This window comes from Pan paniscus, chromosome 17 (genome assembly GCF_029289425.2).
Source record: "Pan paniscus chromosome 17, NHGRI_mPanPan1-v2.0_pri, whole genome shotgun sequence".
Taxonomy (NCBI): Eukaryota; Metazoa; Chordata; class Mammalia; order Primates; family Hominidae; genus Pan; species Pan paniscus.
In genome coordinates, this window is record NC_073266.2 from 87,643,307 (window position 1) to 87,660,561 (window position 17,255).

General features: G+C 33.4%; 1 protein-coding gene across 4 annotated transcripts in view; it reads right to left on the bottom strand.

Moving 5' to 3' along the window:
- Positions 1–17,255, bottom strand: part of RTTN (rotatin) — a 202,514-nt gene that overhangs the window by 110,147 nt on the left and 75,112 nt on the right. For all 4 annotated transcript variants that reach the window (XM_034944011.3, XM_063597359.1, XM_063597361.1 and 1 more), the window contains 4 exons: positions 14,970–15,158; positions 14,114–14,353; positions 8,186–8,330; positions 1,099–1,253 (listed from right to left, as the gene is read on the bottom strand). In XM_034944011.3, coding sequence (XP_034799902.1) covers positions 1,099–1,253; positions 8,186–8,330; positions 14,114–14,353; positions 14,970–15,158 — 729 coding nt within the window. The remainder of the gene's footprint in view (positions 1–1,098; positions 1,254–8,185; positions 8,331–14,113; positions 14,354–14,969; positions 15,159–17,255) is intronic.

The following is a 17,255-nucleotide window of genomic DNA, read 5'->3' on the forward strand; positions in this document are numbered from 1 at the left end:
ACCAAAATGATACCAGTCTACACCAATTAGGATGCTATAATAACAAGCGTTGGTGAGGCTATGAAGAAAATGAAACACTCATACATTGCTGGTGGGAATGTAAAATGGTATAGCTGCTGTGGAAAACAGCTTGGCATTTCCTTGAAAAGTCAAACATAGAGTTACCATTACAGTTACCATATGAACCAACAATTCCACTCCTAATTATATACTCAAGAGAACTGAAACACATGTCCACACAAAAATTTGTATGAGTGTTTACAGCAACACTATTCATAATAGCCAAAAGGTAGAAACAGCTCAAATGTCCACCAATGAATGAATGGATAAACAAAACATGGCATATCTATAAATAGAATATTATTCAGTCATAGAAAGAAGTAGTGATATTTGCTACAGCATGCAAGGAGCTTGGAAACATGATGCTAAGTGAAGAAGCTAGACGCTAAAGGTCACATTATTGTTTGATTTCATTTATGTGATATATCCAGAATAGGCAAATCCACAGACATAGAAAGAAGACTAGTGGCTGCCAGGGCCCAGAGGAATGTGTGAATAGGGAGAGACTTTTTCATGGATACAAGGCTTCTCTTGGGGGTGATGATAAAGTTCTGGAATTAGGTAGTGGTGACAGTTGCAAACATTGCGGATATACTAAAACCATTCAAATGTACATTTTAAAATGGTTAAAATAGTGACTTTCATCTTAATATTTTTATTTTTAAAAAACAGAATTCATAACTAGAGATATGTATTTGAAAGTCATCAGTGTAATCATAAAGTCATAGGCATAGGTATGACTGCTCAAGTAGATTTGTAGATAATTAAGAGAGAACCAGGAATTAAACCCTAGAGAACAAAACTGTGTGTGTGCATATATGAGTGCATGTGTGTAGTGAAAGAGACCAAGCAGGTACAATCAGGCTGTAACAGATTAAACTGAAACAAAAACAAACAGAACACTATAACTGATTATTATTTAAGTATTTGAAAGAAGTATTTCTTAATTTGAAAGAAGTACAAAGTAAAACTTTGAAAATCAAAGAAAACTTAGGTTCTATATAAATGCACCTAAACCTGCAATATTACAAATGGTACCTGTCAGTAACTTCCATGAAATTGAGCAGCAAGGTATCAAAAAGAGCAATCAGTTCTTTCTGAAGTTGTTGCCTGACAGCAGTCCGGATATCATCTGTTTCTTCTCGTGCCTGTGACTCTGTCAGAACCAAGAGGTCTAACAGTGGGTTTGCACTCTAAAAAATGAAATTTGTAAAAAATGTATTTACTAATTGAACTATATATTGTTTCCTATAAAGGGTTTGGTTGCTAAGCAAGTTCTAGTAAGAGCTATATTACCTAACTAGTAGGTGTGGGCCTTTACTGCATTAGTAGAGATGTTCTAAATTCAAAAGATGTTTAATATATTCTCAACAAAAGAAAAACATATTTATCATATAAAATAGAAAAAAAGGACGAGAAAAACAAAACCACACATAATCATGCCACACAGAAATTGCCACTATTATATATTGATATATAACTCTCCTTTTTGTTTCTGAGAATATAAACAGAATTAAAACTGTACATTTTTCACAAACCCGTATCAAGTGAAAAAAATCACTACTGTAACCATTTTTTCCTACTTCCCGTTATTAACAATATTTCTGCAAAAACATTAGTTTAATATCTGATTGTTTTTCAACAATAAGGATTTACCACACTAACTCCTGGATAATCAATGATGCATAATTTCACTAAGATGCAACACACAGTGTACTCAAGTTGGATTTTATCTTATGTATGAATTCTGCAATAAAATTACTAAATCAAAATATTATAGTAGTTTTAATTTTTTGATATATATTGCCAAATTGTCCCTGTAAAAAATGTACCAATACATACAATTACACAGGACATGAAAAGACCCACAGCACCTGAGCCAGTGCTATGTGGATTATTACTGCAATAATCTTTGCCAACTTGATAGGCTAGTAAGCAAATACTAGTTCTTTCTAAAGTTTTTCCTCTTTTCCCAACTAAAAAAAAAAATAGATAAAGGAATATAAGAGGATTATTTCTAATAATATTGACAAAAGAAAATGTTACATTAATCAGAAGCATTAATAGATATATGGGATATTTATTAATCATCTATGATGCCTCAGGCACTGTGCTAAAAAAAAAAAGATAGTAAGATTTCATTTGACTTTTTGAATAAACTAGAAGATTTGCATTTTCATTCCTGTTTTACAGATGGGAACATAGATTTATAAAGAGGTTAAATAATTGTCTAAGTCTTAGACAGACAAGGGCAGAGCAAGAAGCATCTTACTCCAAAGCTAGTTAATATTCCGTCCTCAGCACAGTGTCACATCACTAGTGCATGTAAAAACATACAAAAAGAGATACAATCAAAATGTAACTATTGTTCTTATAAAATCCTTCACCTAAAAGAGCTCAACTCAAAATTAACTGCATTCTCTTTAGGCAAAAGAAATGAAAATATGTAAAGAAACCTCTAAATTGCTTATAGTATATAGAGATATATACAATTATAAATAATGTAACTGAGAGCTTTTGGAAACTAGTAGTGACATTTTGCTCTTATTTTACAGTGTTTTAACATCTAAATAGTTTTTTCCCCAACTTTTTCTTTTATCTTAAGCAATATATGTCTTTGGATAAATTAAAATTGAATAAGACATAACTGCAACTTTTATGTTTCATACATGAATAAAAGAATCGAGATACACATTTAGTAAATCATAAAAATAAATAAATTTTCTATAATGTTCTGAGCCCTAAATATCCAAAAGCTGACTCACATTCACGTGCCTTCTGACTCCCAAAACTACTGACAAAATGAACAAACTGTTTATACCAAGACGCAAACTCCATCTTGTAAAACAATTTTATTATTAGGAATTATTAATTCTGATATGCTGATAAAAATTAAGTAGAAGCTACTATTAATACATGAATATACTGAAACAGTATGTGTATACCTAAAAATTAAGATTCTCCCAAAGAATCTCATCCTATTAATAACTTGCTTCCACTTGAAGATTACTGAAGTTTTTTTTTCCTCTTTTCACCTTTGATTTACATGTTAACACTGAAATTCAGTGAACCTCAGCAATACCACTTGTAAAATATAGGGTGAATTACCATTTCTCAAGTACAACAGAGTAGAATAAGATGTCTCTACTGATGCCTACAGATGTCAAATGCTTAATCATATCTGAAGTTTTTGTCTTTAGACGTTAGGATTCAATCCTAATTTTAAACCAACTACTTGGGCCATTATTTTGTCACTGTTGACCTCTAAAAGGCAACCATTTCTATAATGATGGCTCATTTTGTTTACACACACAGTTACCACTCATCATATCCAACTTTACATCCATCAGCAAGCTATGCCAAAAGTAACTGCAAGACCCTCAATAATGTCTGAGTGCACATTGAGCCTGTTACGGGAAAGTCAGCCAAGGAAAATATATATGCTGTGTAGTTCTGCTGAGCTTCACCAAAAGAAGAAAAAAACTAACAGCCCCACATTTGTGAACTTCCATCAAAAAAAATGCATTCCAAAAAGAAAGGTATTCAAATTCAGCACTTCTAGGTTACTATAAACAAAATATCATATTAAAAACAGATTAGAGGTGCAATAAACTCCTAAATTGCCTAAGAATTACAATATGTTTGTAATAAATGAATGTCTTGATAAAACACATGGAAAAAAATTTCACAAGAGAAAGTTCCTAAATCTTCCCTCAGGAAGTTAGCTGATTTTTCTTTTCACTTCCTCTTAGCATTCTTCTGACTAATCAGGCGTTCATATCTGCCTAATTTTGTTTTTGCAACCACAACTTTTGTATATCTTTTCATGTATGTCCATACATTCAAAGCAATTTACTTGGAAATGTTATTTTACTGAGCTTCTTAAATCATTTCTCACTTATTTTACTCACTTCAAAGGATAAACTTTAAAAGGTACTTGATTTTCTATTTCCAGGTTCCCTTTATCCTAAACATTGGTAGTTATATAACATATATTAATTTATCTTGTAGCATAATATTTAGGGAGTAAACCCAACTGATAGTGAACACTTAAGTTCACTTTTGTGCACTCTTAAAAGTAGTATTATTTATAACACTTGTGGTGATAATATATGAGATAAAGTAGAAGCTTTCCGAAGAAAGGTTTAATACCATACAAAACCAAATAAGTAAATGTAACTGTACCAAAAATCCTTTTGAAAAACTGCATTAAAATTATAGTACAATCATCTAGAGTCTTGTAGGAATTTAATTTTAATTTCATAACTATGAATAAATTATAAAATATACATAAACCTTATGACATACTACAAAATTAACAGTACATGTATGGTGTTACAAGTCTTAACAAATATAACAAGACTGAAATCATATCTAATATCATTTCTGACCATAGTGATAAAAAACTAGAAGTCACCAAAAGAAGGAATTCTGGAGTATTCACATATACATAAAAATTAAGCAACATGCTCCTGAACAATCAGTGGGTCAAAGAAAAAGCTAAAAGGGAAATTTTAAAATATCATGAGACAAACAAAAATGGACACCAAACCAACCAAAACTTATGGGATACAGCAAAAGCAGGTCTAAGAAGGACATACATAACAATAAACATCTATGTCAAAAAGAAAGATACCAAGTAAACAACCTCAAGGAACTAGAAAAAGAAGCATAAATGAAGCCAAAACTTAGTAAAAAGAAAACAATGAAGATAAGGGCAGATACAAATGAAATAGAAACTGGAAAAACAATAGAAAAGAGTAACAGAATCAAGAATTGAGATTTTGAAAAGATGAACAAAACTGACAAACCTTTAGCTAGACTAATAAAAAAAGAAGACAAAATGAGAAACGAAAGGGAAGACATTACAACAGATACCACAGAAACACAAGGAATCGTAAGAGACTATTATGAACAATTTCATGTCAACAAATTGGACAACCAAGTGGAAAAAATTCTAGACACATAGAGCTACCAAGATTGAATCATGAAGAAACAGAAAATCTGAACAGACCAATAATAAGGAGATTAAATCAGTAATGCAAAGTCTTTCACCAAAAAAAAGCCCAAGACCTGATTGATGGCTTCACTGCTGAATTCCACCAAACATTTAAAGAATTAATACTAATCTCTGTACTCCTAAAACCAAATGAAGAAGGAATACTTCCAAACTCACTTTATGACGGCAGCATTACACTGATACCAAAGCCAGACATGGGAACTACAAGAAAAGAAAATTACAGGCTAATATCCCTGATAAACACAGATATAAAAAATCCTTTACCAAATACTGGCAAACTGAAACCAAGAGCACAATAAAAAGATCACTCACTATAATCAAGTGGAATTCATTCCAGGGATGCAAGGATGGTTCAACATACACAAATGCGTAAATGTGATACACCAAATTAACAGAATTAAGAACAAAAACCACATGATTATACCAACAGATGCAGAAAAAGCATTTGACAAAATTCAACATCCTTTCATAATAAAAACTCTCAATAAATTAAGTAGAAAAGGAATACCAACACAATAAAGGCCATATATGAAAAACCCACAGCTAACATCATTCTCAATGGTGAAAAGTTTAAAGCTTTTTCTCTAAGATCAGGAACAAGACAAGGATGTCTACTCTCACCATGTCTATTCAATATGGTACTGGAAATCCTAGCCAGAGCAATTAGTATATAGAAAGAAATAAAAGGCATCCACATTAGAAAAAAGGCAAGTTAAGCTGTCCCTCTATGCTGATGATATAATCTTAAATCTAGAAAAACCTAGACTCCACCAAAAAACTTTGATCTTAAAAATGAATTCAATAAAGTTGCAGGATACAAAATCAACATATAAAAAATCAGTAGCATTTCTATACAGTAACCGCGCCCCCCCCAAAAAAAACCTCATTTAAAATAGCTACCAAAAAAAATTAAGATATTTAGGAATAAATTTAATCAAAAGGTGAAAGATCTCTACACTAATGTCCAAGTTGCAGGTACCAGAATGAAATCATGCTCCAAGGAAAGGGGAGGGGAGGGAAGAGGAAAATGGAAGGAAAAAGCAAAGGAGAAAGGGTAGGGAGAAGGGAAGGGAGGAAAAGAAAGAGGACAGGAAGGAAGAAATGAAAGGAGACTAACAACCCAATTGTGGCAGAGAACCAGCAAGGACATCAAGATACAATTCATGAAAAGACCGAATATGAAAAAATCTCCATCTAATTCAAAATAAGTTATCTATTTATAAAACCACAAAAACCTCAGCACACACACACCTCTACAATTTGACTCAGCAATTACAATTCTAGAAATTCAGTCTATAAATATACTTGCATATATAAGTAACCTTGAAAGTAATACATGGTTTCCATTTTTGTTAAATCTTAACAAGTTATAAAATTAAGGTTTTGTGTGCTTCTTGTAATTAACTACATAGCTTATTACTGAGTTAATAAATGTTTATTGAGAGCTCACTATGTGCAAGGCACTATAATAAATGCTGGGTATGCAATAATGAACAAAACAGTCCCTACTTTCACCAATCTACAATAAAAGAAAAGATAATTACTATGGTTTGAACGTTCCCTCCAAAATTCATGTTGAAATTTAATCCCCAAAGTAACAGTATTAAGAGGTGGGGCCTTTGGAGGTGACTGGATCATGAAGGCCCTACCCTCATGAATAGACTAATCCATTCATGGATAGTGGATTAATGGGTTATCATGGAAGGGGAACTGATGGCTTTGTAAGAAGAGAAAAACCTGAGATAGCACATCAGCATGCTCAGCCCCCTCACCACATATACCCTGCATCACCTCGGGACTCTTCAGAGAGTCCCCACTGCAAGAAGGCTGTCACCAGATATGCCCTCTTAAACCTGGACTTCCTGCACCCCATAACTGTAAGAAATAAATTTTGTTTTTTATAAATTACCCAGCTTCTGATATTATGTTAAAAACAACAGAAAACAGCCTAAGACGATAATAAACCTCTAAATAAGTTTTATATACACACAAACATTCATATCAGTTAGCATTTCTGACAACACAGTAATTCATATTTTTACATAAAATTATCTCTAAGTTTCGCAAATGTGTTAATATATAATGAAACATATTTGCCTTATAAGATCCACTATGTCCTATATCAGTTTAGGCCCTCTTTTCTAGTTTTGTTTTGTTTTTCTTCTTATTTGTGTAAAGCTTTATCTTAGCTAAGTTGAGTAAATTCATACGGTATTTGCAAATAAATACATAAAGAGACAGATAGACCAACAACAGGGACCTGGCTTCTTGGGTTCTTCACACGCTTCTTAGAATAAGAAATCTGAATAGCCAAAATTTTTAGAATAGCTATTTAGAAAAATTTTAGAGCCAGGCGCGGTGGCTCACGCCTGTAATCCCAGCACTTTGAGAGGCCAAGGCGGGCGGATCACCTGAGGTCCGGAGTTCAAGACGAGCCTGGCCAACATGGTGAAACCCTGTCTCTACTAAAAATACAAAAATTAGCTGGGCGTGGTGGCAGGCACCTGTAATCCCAGCTACTCAGGAGGCTGAGGCAGGAGAATCATTTGAACCCAGGAGGCAGAGGTTGCAGTGAGCCAAGATCGCACCATTGCATTCCAGCCGTCTCAAAAAAAAAAAAATTTAGAATTTTTAGAAGAGCTAAAAATCTGACAGTAGTGGGGGCTAGAAGGGTAAATATTCCAGAAACCGTTATTTAAGGCCTGAACGCACTTTATCTTTATAACTGCACCATCACTATACCCCCTCCTGCCTCCATCTGGCTTTGTTAGCTAACTCTCAACATGCCTATCTGGACATCCACCCTGTCCCCTGCCACCTGAACTGTAATCCCCACTTAAAAATACAGTTGCAGCAGAAAGTTCACATGCAGAACAGGTTTTATTAAACACAAGACCGTAGGTCCCATTCACTGTACAGAATTTTAATAAACACATTCACAATCGTATCAGGAAAGCCATGTTGTTATGAGCCATTCATTACATGAAGACTACTTTACCAAGCATAGACAATATAAAATTATCCTTTTCCATAATATAATGTTAATGATTTCTACAAATAAGTTATTTCCCAAACTTAAAATCCAAATTCCTTAACACCACTTACATGTCTAAGAAGTAATTCGAGAATCCAGTTTAGAAGTTCTAGTGAAGAATTTTTTCTTTGTTCCTTTATTAATTTATTTAAAAAATGTACGATATCTATTAGCAGTTTCTCATCTTCAGTGCAAGCAGGAAGCACTTGTAAAAACCTATAATGAAAAGACAATAATCATGGTTTCTGGCGCTTTAAAATACACAATACCACTGTTCATCATAGATATGTGGACCTAACAGATGTCTTGTGAGGATGCTATTTTATGAGACACTGTTTTAAATGCTTTGGAAAATGCAAAGTTGAAACAAACTGGGTATCTGCCTTCAAGAACATGAGCTTATAGTGGAAAAAACATGTGGACAAGTAACTAAAATAACTAGAAGTGACAAATATCATAAGAGAAAAATAACAAATTCAGAAAAAGTACCAAAAAAATACCAAGGGGAAAAACACTGACTCTAATAACCGCCCAATGAAACTTGCTTTTCATACTGGGAATGTCATGTTTCACTGATAAGAAGAATTAGTACTTCAAACCTAATTCTGACCAACTCGAAAAAATAAGGTAATAAAGTGAGGGGGAAAAAAAGGCCTGCAAGGACGCTACTAGAGTTTGTAACAGGCAAGGAAAACACTGAAGGTAGACTTAGGATGAAATTTCTTTTTAAGTTCAGAGCAAAAGGATATGAGCCAATTTTCTAAGATTTCTTTAAAAAAAAAAACTGGTTTAAGAGAGCTAAGAGATTAGTAAACAATAAAACTTTTATTTAAAAGGGAGAAGTAGTTTGGAAATCGTTTTTTTTAAAAAGCAATCAGCAAGAGATATGAGATCCAATTTTATCTGTAATGTTTTATTTTTTATAAATCTAAAGCCATTGCATCAAAATGTTAGTAAGAGTGACAATAATACGAATCTTAATACTCAGCATTTATTGAGCACCAACCTTGTGCCAGCCTATGTTCTAACAGCAGGGTTTCTGTCAAACTTCATAACAACATTATGAAGTAGGCACCTCTATTTCAAAGACAAGAAGACCCAAGCAAAAATATGGTTAAGTCGTTTTTCCACAGTCACATGGCTAGCAAGTTTTAAAACAGGAATACTAAACTAAGCAGTCCAACACCAGGGATATATAATGCTGTATTTCTTAGTAATGTGGTGTTTGTCTCATTATTATTTTTCCTTACTTAAAATTCTCACATCCCCAAAATGACATTCAGCTGAGTAGGATGGCAAGTGCCGGATTATGAAAATTGAGAGGTGATTCTAACAACCATAGATCTTTGGGAGATTTATGATTTAACAATCACAAAGATTATAAGAAGTCTTCTATGATATCCAGTGTAACATTAAAATATCACCTCTGTAACCCCATTTTATAAGCACCCTCATATCCCCTAAATCTAAGTGTACTATCCTCTTTTCAATTCCTCTTGAAGACACAAGACACTCTTTCCTAACTCAGGGCCTATCCCTTTGCCTGGCATTTAAAAAAAAAATTAATTTGTATAATATTTGTTGAATATGGCATTTTAGTCTAGAGGAGAAATAATATATTCTGCAAGTGGTTGTGAGTCAACTGACCATCCATTTACGGATTCAAAGTATCAAATTTCTGTCACATAACATGCACCAAACTATATTCCATTTATTTGTTTTATTTTTAACTGACAAATAATAATTGTATGTATCTTTAGGATACAATGTGGTGTTCTGACACATGTATACATTGTGGAATGATCCAATCAGGCTAATTAACATACCAATCACCTCAAATACTTATTTCTCTGTGGTGAGAACATTTAACATCCATTCTTTTAGCTATTTTGAAACATATATTATTATTAACTATAGTCACTATGCTGTAAGAGATCACCAGAACTCATTCCTCTTGTCTAACTGGAATTTTGTAACCTCTCAGCAACGTCTCCCTTTTCCCTACCCATATCCACCTGCCACTTGCCTCTGGTAACAATTCTACTCTACTTCTTTGAATTCGACTTCTTTAGATTCCATATATAAGACAGATCATGTGGTATTTGTTTCTCTGTGTGCCTGGTATCTTTTAGGCTTCCAATCCCATAGACTTTTAACATCCTTCTACCTGTTATGCCTTGGCTTAAGCTTCATTCTCTGAACCACTTTCTCTCTACTGAAGAGGGATAGGGTGCTCCTCTAATGCAGCTTCCTAATAGTCTGCTTGGAAGCATTTCTACTTTTGATTATACTTCTAGCTGTCTTAATTCCAAGTTCCATGAGAGCAGGACCCTATCAATTTTGCCCACTGCTATATTTCCTACAAGAGTGACACCTAGTAGGTGATCAATAAATGTTTGTTGAATGATGGAAAAGCAGTAGGAAAAGAAAGGCAGTAGCCCCTTTCTTCCTATTCACCCCATGCCACAGCACCACACCCATATAAGGTATCATGTCCAGATCTCAGGGAGAGTCCTAAGAAACACAATACCCTTGTAAAATAGCATGAACAAATGAGAAGTCTGGACACTGTGGCTTTTAAAGTCTATCTAAAAAAAAAACAAATCATTTAAAGCAGGGTGGGGGGAATAGAGAAGAAATTATAGTTATGTTTAAATGAAGAGCTGTCACATGTGAAGACATTATTTATTCTGTGAGTTTAAAGGACAGAATAACAGGTAGAAATGATCAGGTACAGTCCAAAAGAACAAAAAACTTACGAATAATCACAGCGCAAAAACAGAATGAATATCCTTCAAAGGAGGTGTTCACGCTGAGGCTGCATGGCCAACTGTATACTATGACTTATGCGATATGTGAGGGATATAAAAAGGAATGTAATAAACCCAAGGCACATGAGAAAACAAATATTTAAACAACTGTAGAAGTAATGCAGGAAAGCCACATGACAATCAGGGTAACTAGAATTCCACATACATTACAGAGTAAGAAGACCTTGGAGCTCAAGGAAGAGTAGATATTCACAAGGCAGCCAGGGAGTTAACTATGTAAAAGCAAGGATGTATAAAACAGAAGTGTATGCCCTAAAATATCAAGCAGTTTCATAAAACCCCAATATTTGCACTTCATAGAAACACAGCATATGTTAGAGAGAGAGGAGGAAACTGCAGCTGAAAAGGTAAGCAAGAGCCAGATCAAAAAGAACTTTCTACAGCATGCTAAGGGGTTGGAATTCTATTAATATCTAGCACACCATGGAAGAGAACCCACAGGTGACATGTATTTCAGAAGGATCATTCAGGAAGCAACATAAATGAGTGGCATAAGGTTAAAAGCAGAAAAACCAATTCGCTAGTCAGTCTACAGTCTGGTGAAAAATGGAGAAAAACAGTAGCAATAGGACTTCCAGCAGGAAAGGAGTAGAGAGGCATTAAACATGCAAACTCAACAGAAACTAGTTGAAAGAAGACTCTAGATACCTCTAACAACTTGTAATCCTACTGAACCATGACTATCATCTGTTTTCTTAAAATAAGTTTCCAAAATGATATTAGATTATAATTGTATGCTTGTGTGTTAGCATACACATATAAAAACATACACATAAATTAATGTTGGGCTGTTAAAATAATCATCTTGGAAAGTTACGTTTAGAAGCCACAGTACCGTAAGTAAAAAGATTTTAGAAACCATTTTTTTGGTCAAACTGAAATATACTTTTGTTAATAGTGATAAATAGTCATGGTTTAGGGTGGTGTTCATTTCGGTATACATGTAAAAATCATTTTTACCCTTCTCTGGATAGTTGAGTTTGCTAATATCATTTTTTGGTAAAAAATTAAATATAACTTCAAAATATAATAAGACTTCCTTACATCTGTTGTTTAAATGACCTGAGAGGACAATTTCAAAATATCTGAGCAAAGCCAGAATTATTCTAACATACACACTCACTCCTAAAAGGACCCCTTTTGCGGAAATTCATTTGGATATATCATATATTTGAAAAGTTAGCCTCAAAGTATATTTACTGACATGGAAAATGTCTAAAAAATAACATTATTTTTAAAATACAATAAAAAACCATTCACACAGGTATGAACATGCTTCTCTATATTTTGTTTTGTCTAGAATGATATAATTTGAAATAGCTGTATTTTAAAAATATTAAACTAAGCTTATAAAAATGTTCTCAATATCTCAATACTTTATACAGCCATGATTTATGGGAATTTTCTATCTCCAAGCACCCTTTAAGCTGTTGGTTCATCTTAGATAATGTTCCTTTCTATCATTAAACTGAATGAAAGCAAAACTAAAGTTTCCCAAAGCCTCATTAGTACATACATTTCTGGAAGTAAAGTTTTTAAAAAGTTTTCATGAAAAAAGGTGGATTCTGTGATATATATTTTTGATACATTCCTTAGTGAAACATAATACAGCAGAAATACATGAATATTTATAAATTAGGCAGTAGTGTCTGTGTTGCCATGATCAAACACAGGCCTAAAAACCAAACACAAGATGAATATTATATATGCATGTGTGTATATATTAAACATACACACAGTCTATACTCTCCACTTACACTAGTCCTGAGGAAACTAACCATAAAAAATGCAATGCTCACATACAGTTACTGCTATTGGGCAATTTGAAATACTCTAAAGGCTTCCACTGACCCACAGTTTGAGAGTCTTTCCTGTAATGTGGTATTGCATACTATTTCTATGGTTTTAATTCACAAGAGAAAGAAAACTTAGTGCAATGAATTCAATCAGCTTTTATGTTAAAATTTCTTTTGACAAATAGGGACATATTACATTTATTTAAAGTGAAGGATTTATGCATTCTTCAACTGGCGAGACTGTTTAAATGCGGGAGTGTGCTGATAAATATGTAACTGAGAGTGCTGACTTATTGTGTTTGTCAATTTCCATGGTGTAAATATACTACTCTAGACAATGTGGAGCTACCATGTAACATGAAGTTGTGAAGAGATGCACAGTGGTACTCCATTGTAGTTATTTCCATAAAATACATACCCCTGTAGTGCATATGTATGCATAACCTCAAGAACAAAGATAACAGTAAAATGTTGCCACATAATTAGAAAGTGATGTTTGCATATTCATTACCTTTTGTCTTCATATAATTTATTTAATTGTAAGTTTATATAATTAAGAACGGCTGTGTTTAACAATCACCTTACAAAAATCCTGAAAATTCAACCATCAGCTCTCTCACAAGGCTGCACTAGTGGGCACCAGCACACCACTGGAAAGCCTAATCAGATAAACTAATTTTTAAAGCTAAACTAATAAAGGAATTCATATTTTGGAAACTCATTTAACCTAGCAGCTTAAAAACTGCACATTTTATGTTAAATAATAAAGTTATACATTTTATACTAAAGTCACATGAAGAATAAAATGAAAACCTGCTTGCAGTGGTTGCTTATCAGTCTTGTTGCAAATGCAACCATCTGCTACAAGTTAAGCATGTTAAATTGACAAGCTAGAGTCTTCTCAATCAACTGCTATAAAGGACCGCCACATGGCAATCAACTTCATGAAATTGAGAGTAAAAAGAAAAATGATATAATTTACTTAAGAACAAAACAAAAGCAAAACAAAACAGCCTGTGGCAGGTGTATCACACCTATTAATCAATTCACTGATGTCTCAACTCATTTATAACATGGATAGAAATAAACATTCAATTTGTTTCATCCATGTCTTATCCTAATTATTTGCTTTTGTGAGGTAAAATTTTCTAAGAATAAATTGTTACAAGTTTATTAATAATCCCTTCAACAATGCAATAACTAAATTAAAGATTTCTCTTTGGCTATTATTACAGATGATAAAAATCCTGGAGTTTTTCTTTCTATGATAGCAGCAGTAAGGGCATAGACTCTTATCTTCAAAGGTTAGGAGATGAACACAATACAATGCAATCCAGGTCTCTGAAACTGGCAGCCTTGACCTTACACTGACCTGTTTAGTGCGGTGTGCCAAGCCAAGGACTTCAAGGTAACCCCACATGGACCAGGGCAACCCTTTAAAGACAATCTGTCATTCAGAAGATAAAAACTCATCCTGGTGACAGCAGCCCTAACTTCCCTGTGGGTTGCAGCCTGAACAATGGAATGGAGGCAGTCCTGCAGCCCACTAGCCATGTGTGTTATCTTCAGAGTGAGGATGTCCTCTGTAGATAACTTCAATGCATCTAAAATTCTAGACAAAAAGAAAAAAAATGAAGGAGGAACATAAAGCTATTTAAATAAAAGCTCACACTTATTTCTATTATAAACTCTCCCAAAAGCTGTTTTATCTTCATTTTCTTTTAACAAAAGGTTGACTTACAGCCAGAAGAAAAACTGATACATATCTGTCAATATTAGGATTTTACATTGGCATCCCAAATGTTTATATTGACTTTTCCTCCTTATAAAAATTTTTATTCACATAAGACAGACAGATTAGAATATTAAGATACTCAAAAGTAATCACCATCACACTAATGATAACACTCATGCATATACTTACTGAGATTTTGTTCTAATCCAGGACCCTTTTCCTAGTGATTCATATCTACAAACAAATCAGACTTTAACCTCTAAAACAGTACAGAGTAAAATGCTTTTTCATTTAAAATTTTCCCGTATGATAGATTGTTAAAAGTAATAAACACATGTAATATTTAAAAGAAAGTAAAAATTATAACTGTTAAAAAGCAGAATCAGATGATACCAAGGGAAAAAGCTACTGGACCTAAGGAAAAAGTAAAACTTAACTAATTAATTACAATTAATTAATTGCAAATGCTTTTTAAACTAATATAAGAGCTTACTCTTGCGTTTTAGTTTCAGAGTTCATTTGCTTCAACAGATTATCACTCCCATGATACCATGACAGGTTCCAAGCTATTCTCAGCATATCTGACACCGGCTTCAAGGCCAAACAATCAGCAGATAAGGGCAAAACTATGGAGTAAGGACTCACAGCATGGTGTCCAATTACATGAACAGGTAGATGGTACCTAAAGAAAATGTGTACAAATAATTACAAACTTTCAAATTCTTAAATGCTACTCAAAAAGATGAGCCACAAATGAGGGCTAGTTCAATGCCTCCCAACCCACAATAATGCAAAGGTTTCTCTTAGTCCCTATTTTAAACAATTATCATAATTTATACAGTATTTCAATTATTCTTTTCATCTCCTCTAAACTCCCCAGAACACTTAAATCCTTTCTTGAGGACTTACCACATTCTATGCTATATTAGAGTTGTTGTGGAGATAACTAATGCTCCTTGAAGTCAGGGACCATGAATACAGTGAACCAAACATAAAAGGTGTTCAGCTAAAACACTGATATTTACTTTATGCCAAACACTGCTTATTTTGTATCATTCATTCACAGTTACATGGTATGGCACTATGATACCTATTTTACAAATGATCAAAATGAGGCTTAAAGCTGATAAATGAATTGCCTATGATCATAGAGGTCACTAAATGACTGAATTCCAGCTTATTGTTTTCACTTGAGAACATGGTTTCATCATCAATAAATTCAACAAGAACCAAGAAATATGTTTAGAAATAAAAACAGATTCAATAGCAGTATCTTTTAAACCAAAGTTAATTTTGTTCTACCGTAAAGACACATGCATGTGTATTTTGTCTCAAGTTTTTCCTTTAACATGGTGAAATAATCTAACATGCATGTAAATTTGCATCCTAAAAGGAACAAAAAGAAATTTTAAAACTCCTAAAATGTATATGGAACAAAACATGGTCCTAAATAGCCAAAACAATCCTGAGCAAAAAGAACAAAGAGGGAGGTATCACACTGCCTAACTCTGAATTATGCTACAAAGCTATAGTAACCAAAACAGCATGATACTAGCATAAAAACAGACACACAGACCAATAAAACAGAATAAAGAATGCACAAATAAATACACACATTTGGTCAATTTTCAACAAAAGCACCGAGAACATAATTTGGGGAAAGAACAGTCTCTTCAATGAATGGTACTCAGAAAACTGGATATCCATATGCAGAAAAATGAAACTAGATCTCTATCTCTCGCCACATACGAAAATCAAATCAAAATGAATTAAAGACTTAAATGTAAGACCTGCAACTATGAAACTACTAGAAGAAAACATTAGAGAAATGCTTCAGGACATTAGCCTGGGCAAAGATTTATTAAGTAAGACCTCAAAAACACAGGCAAGCAAAGCAAAAATAGGTAAATGGGATCATATCAAGCTAAAAAGCTTCTGCATAGCAAAGGAAACAGTCAACAAAGTGAAGAGACCACCTATGGAATGAGAGAAAACACTTGCAAACTATTCAACTGGCAAGAGATTAACCATCAAAATATATACGGAACTCAAACAACTTAACAGCAAAATAATAATAATAATCCAATTAAAAGCTGGGCAAAAGATCTGAATAGAAACTTCTTAAAAGACATACAAATGACCAACAGGTATATGAAAAAATTCTCAACATTACCAATCATCAGAGAAATGCAAATCAAAACCACAATGAGATATCTCACCCCAGTTAAAAAGGCTTTTATCAACAAGACAAAAAAAAATAACAGATGCTGGCAAAGATGTGGAGGAAGGAGAATGCTCATACACTGTTAGTGGGAATGTAAATTAGTAGAGTCATTATTGGAAACAGTATGGAGTTCCTCAAAAAACTAAAAACAGAACCTACATATGATCCAACAATCCCACTGCTGGGTATATATCCAAAAGAAAGGAAATTGGTATGTCAAAGAGATATATGCACTCCCATGTTTATTGTAGCACTATTCACAATAACCAAGATATGGAATCTACCTAAGTGTCCATCAATAGATGAATGGATTTTTAAAAATGTGGTATAAATACACAATGGAGTATCATTCAGACGTAAAAAAGAATGAAATCCTGTCACTTGAAACAACATGGATGGAACTGGAAGTCATTATGTTAACTGAAATAATCCAGGCACAGAAAAGCAAACATCACATGTTCTCCTTTATATGTGGGAGCTAAAAAAAAAAAAAAAAAAATGATCTCATGGAGATAAAGAGTAGAATGATGATTACCACAGGCTGTAAAGGATGGT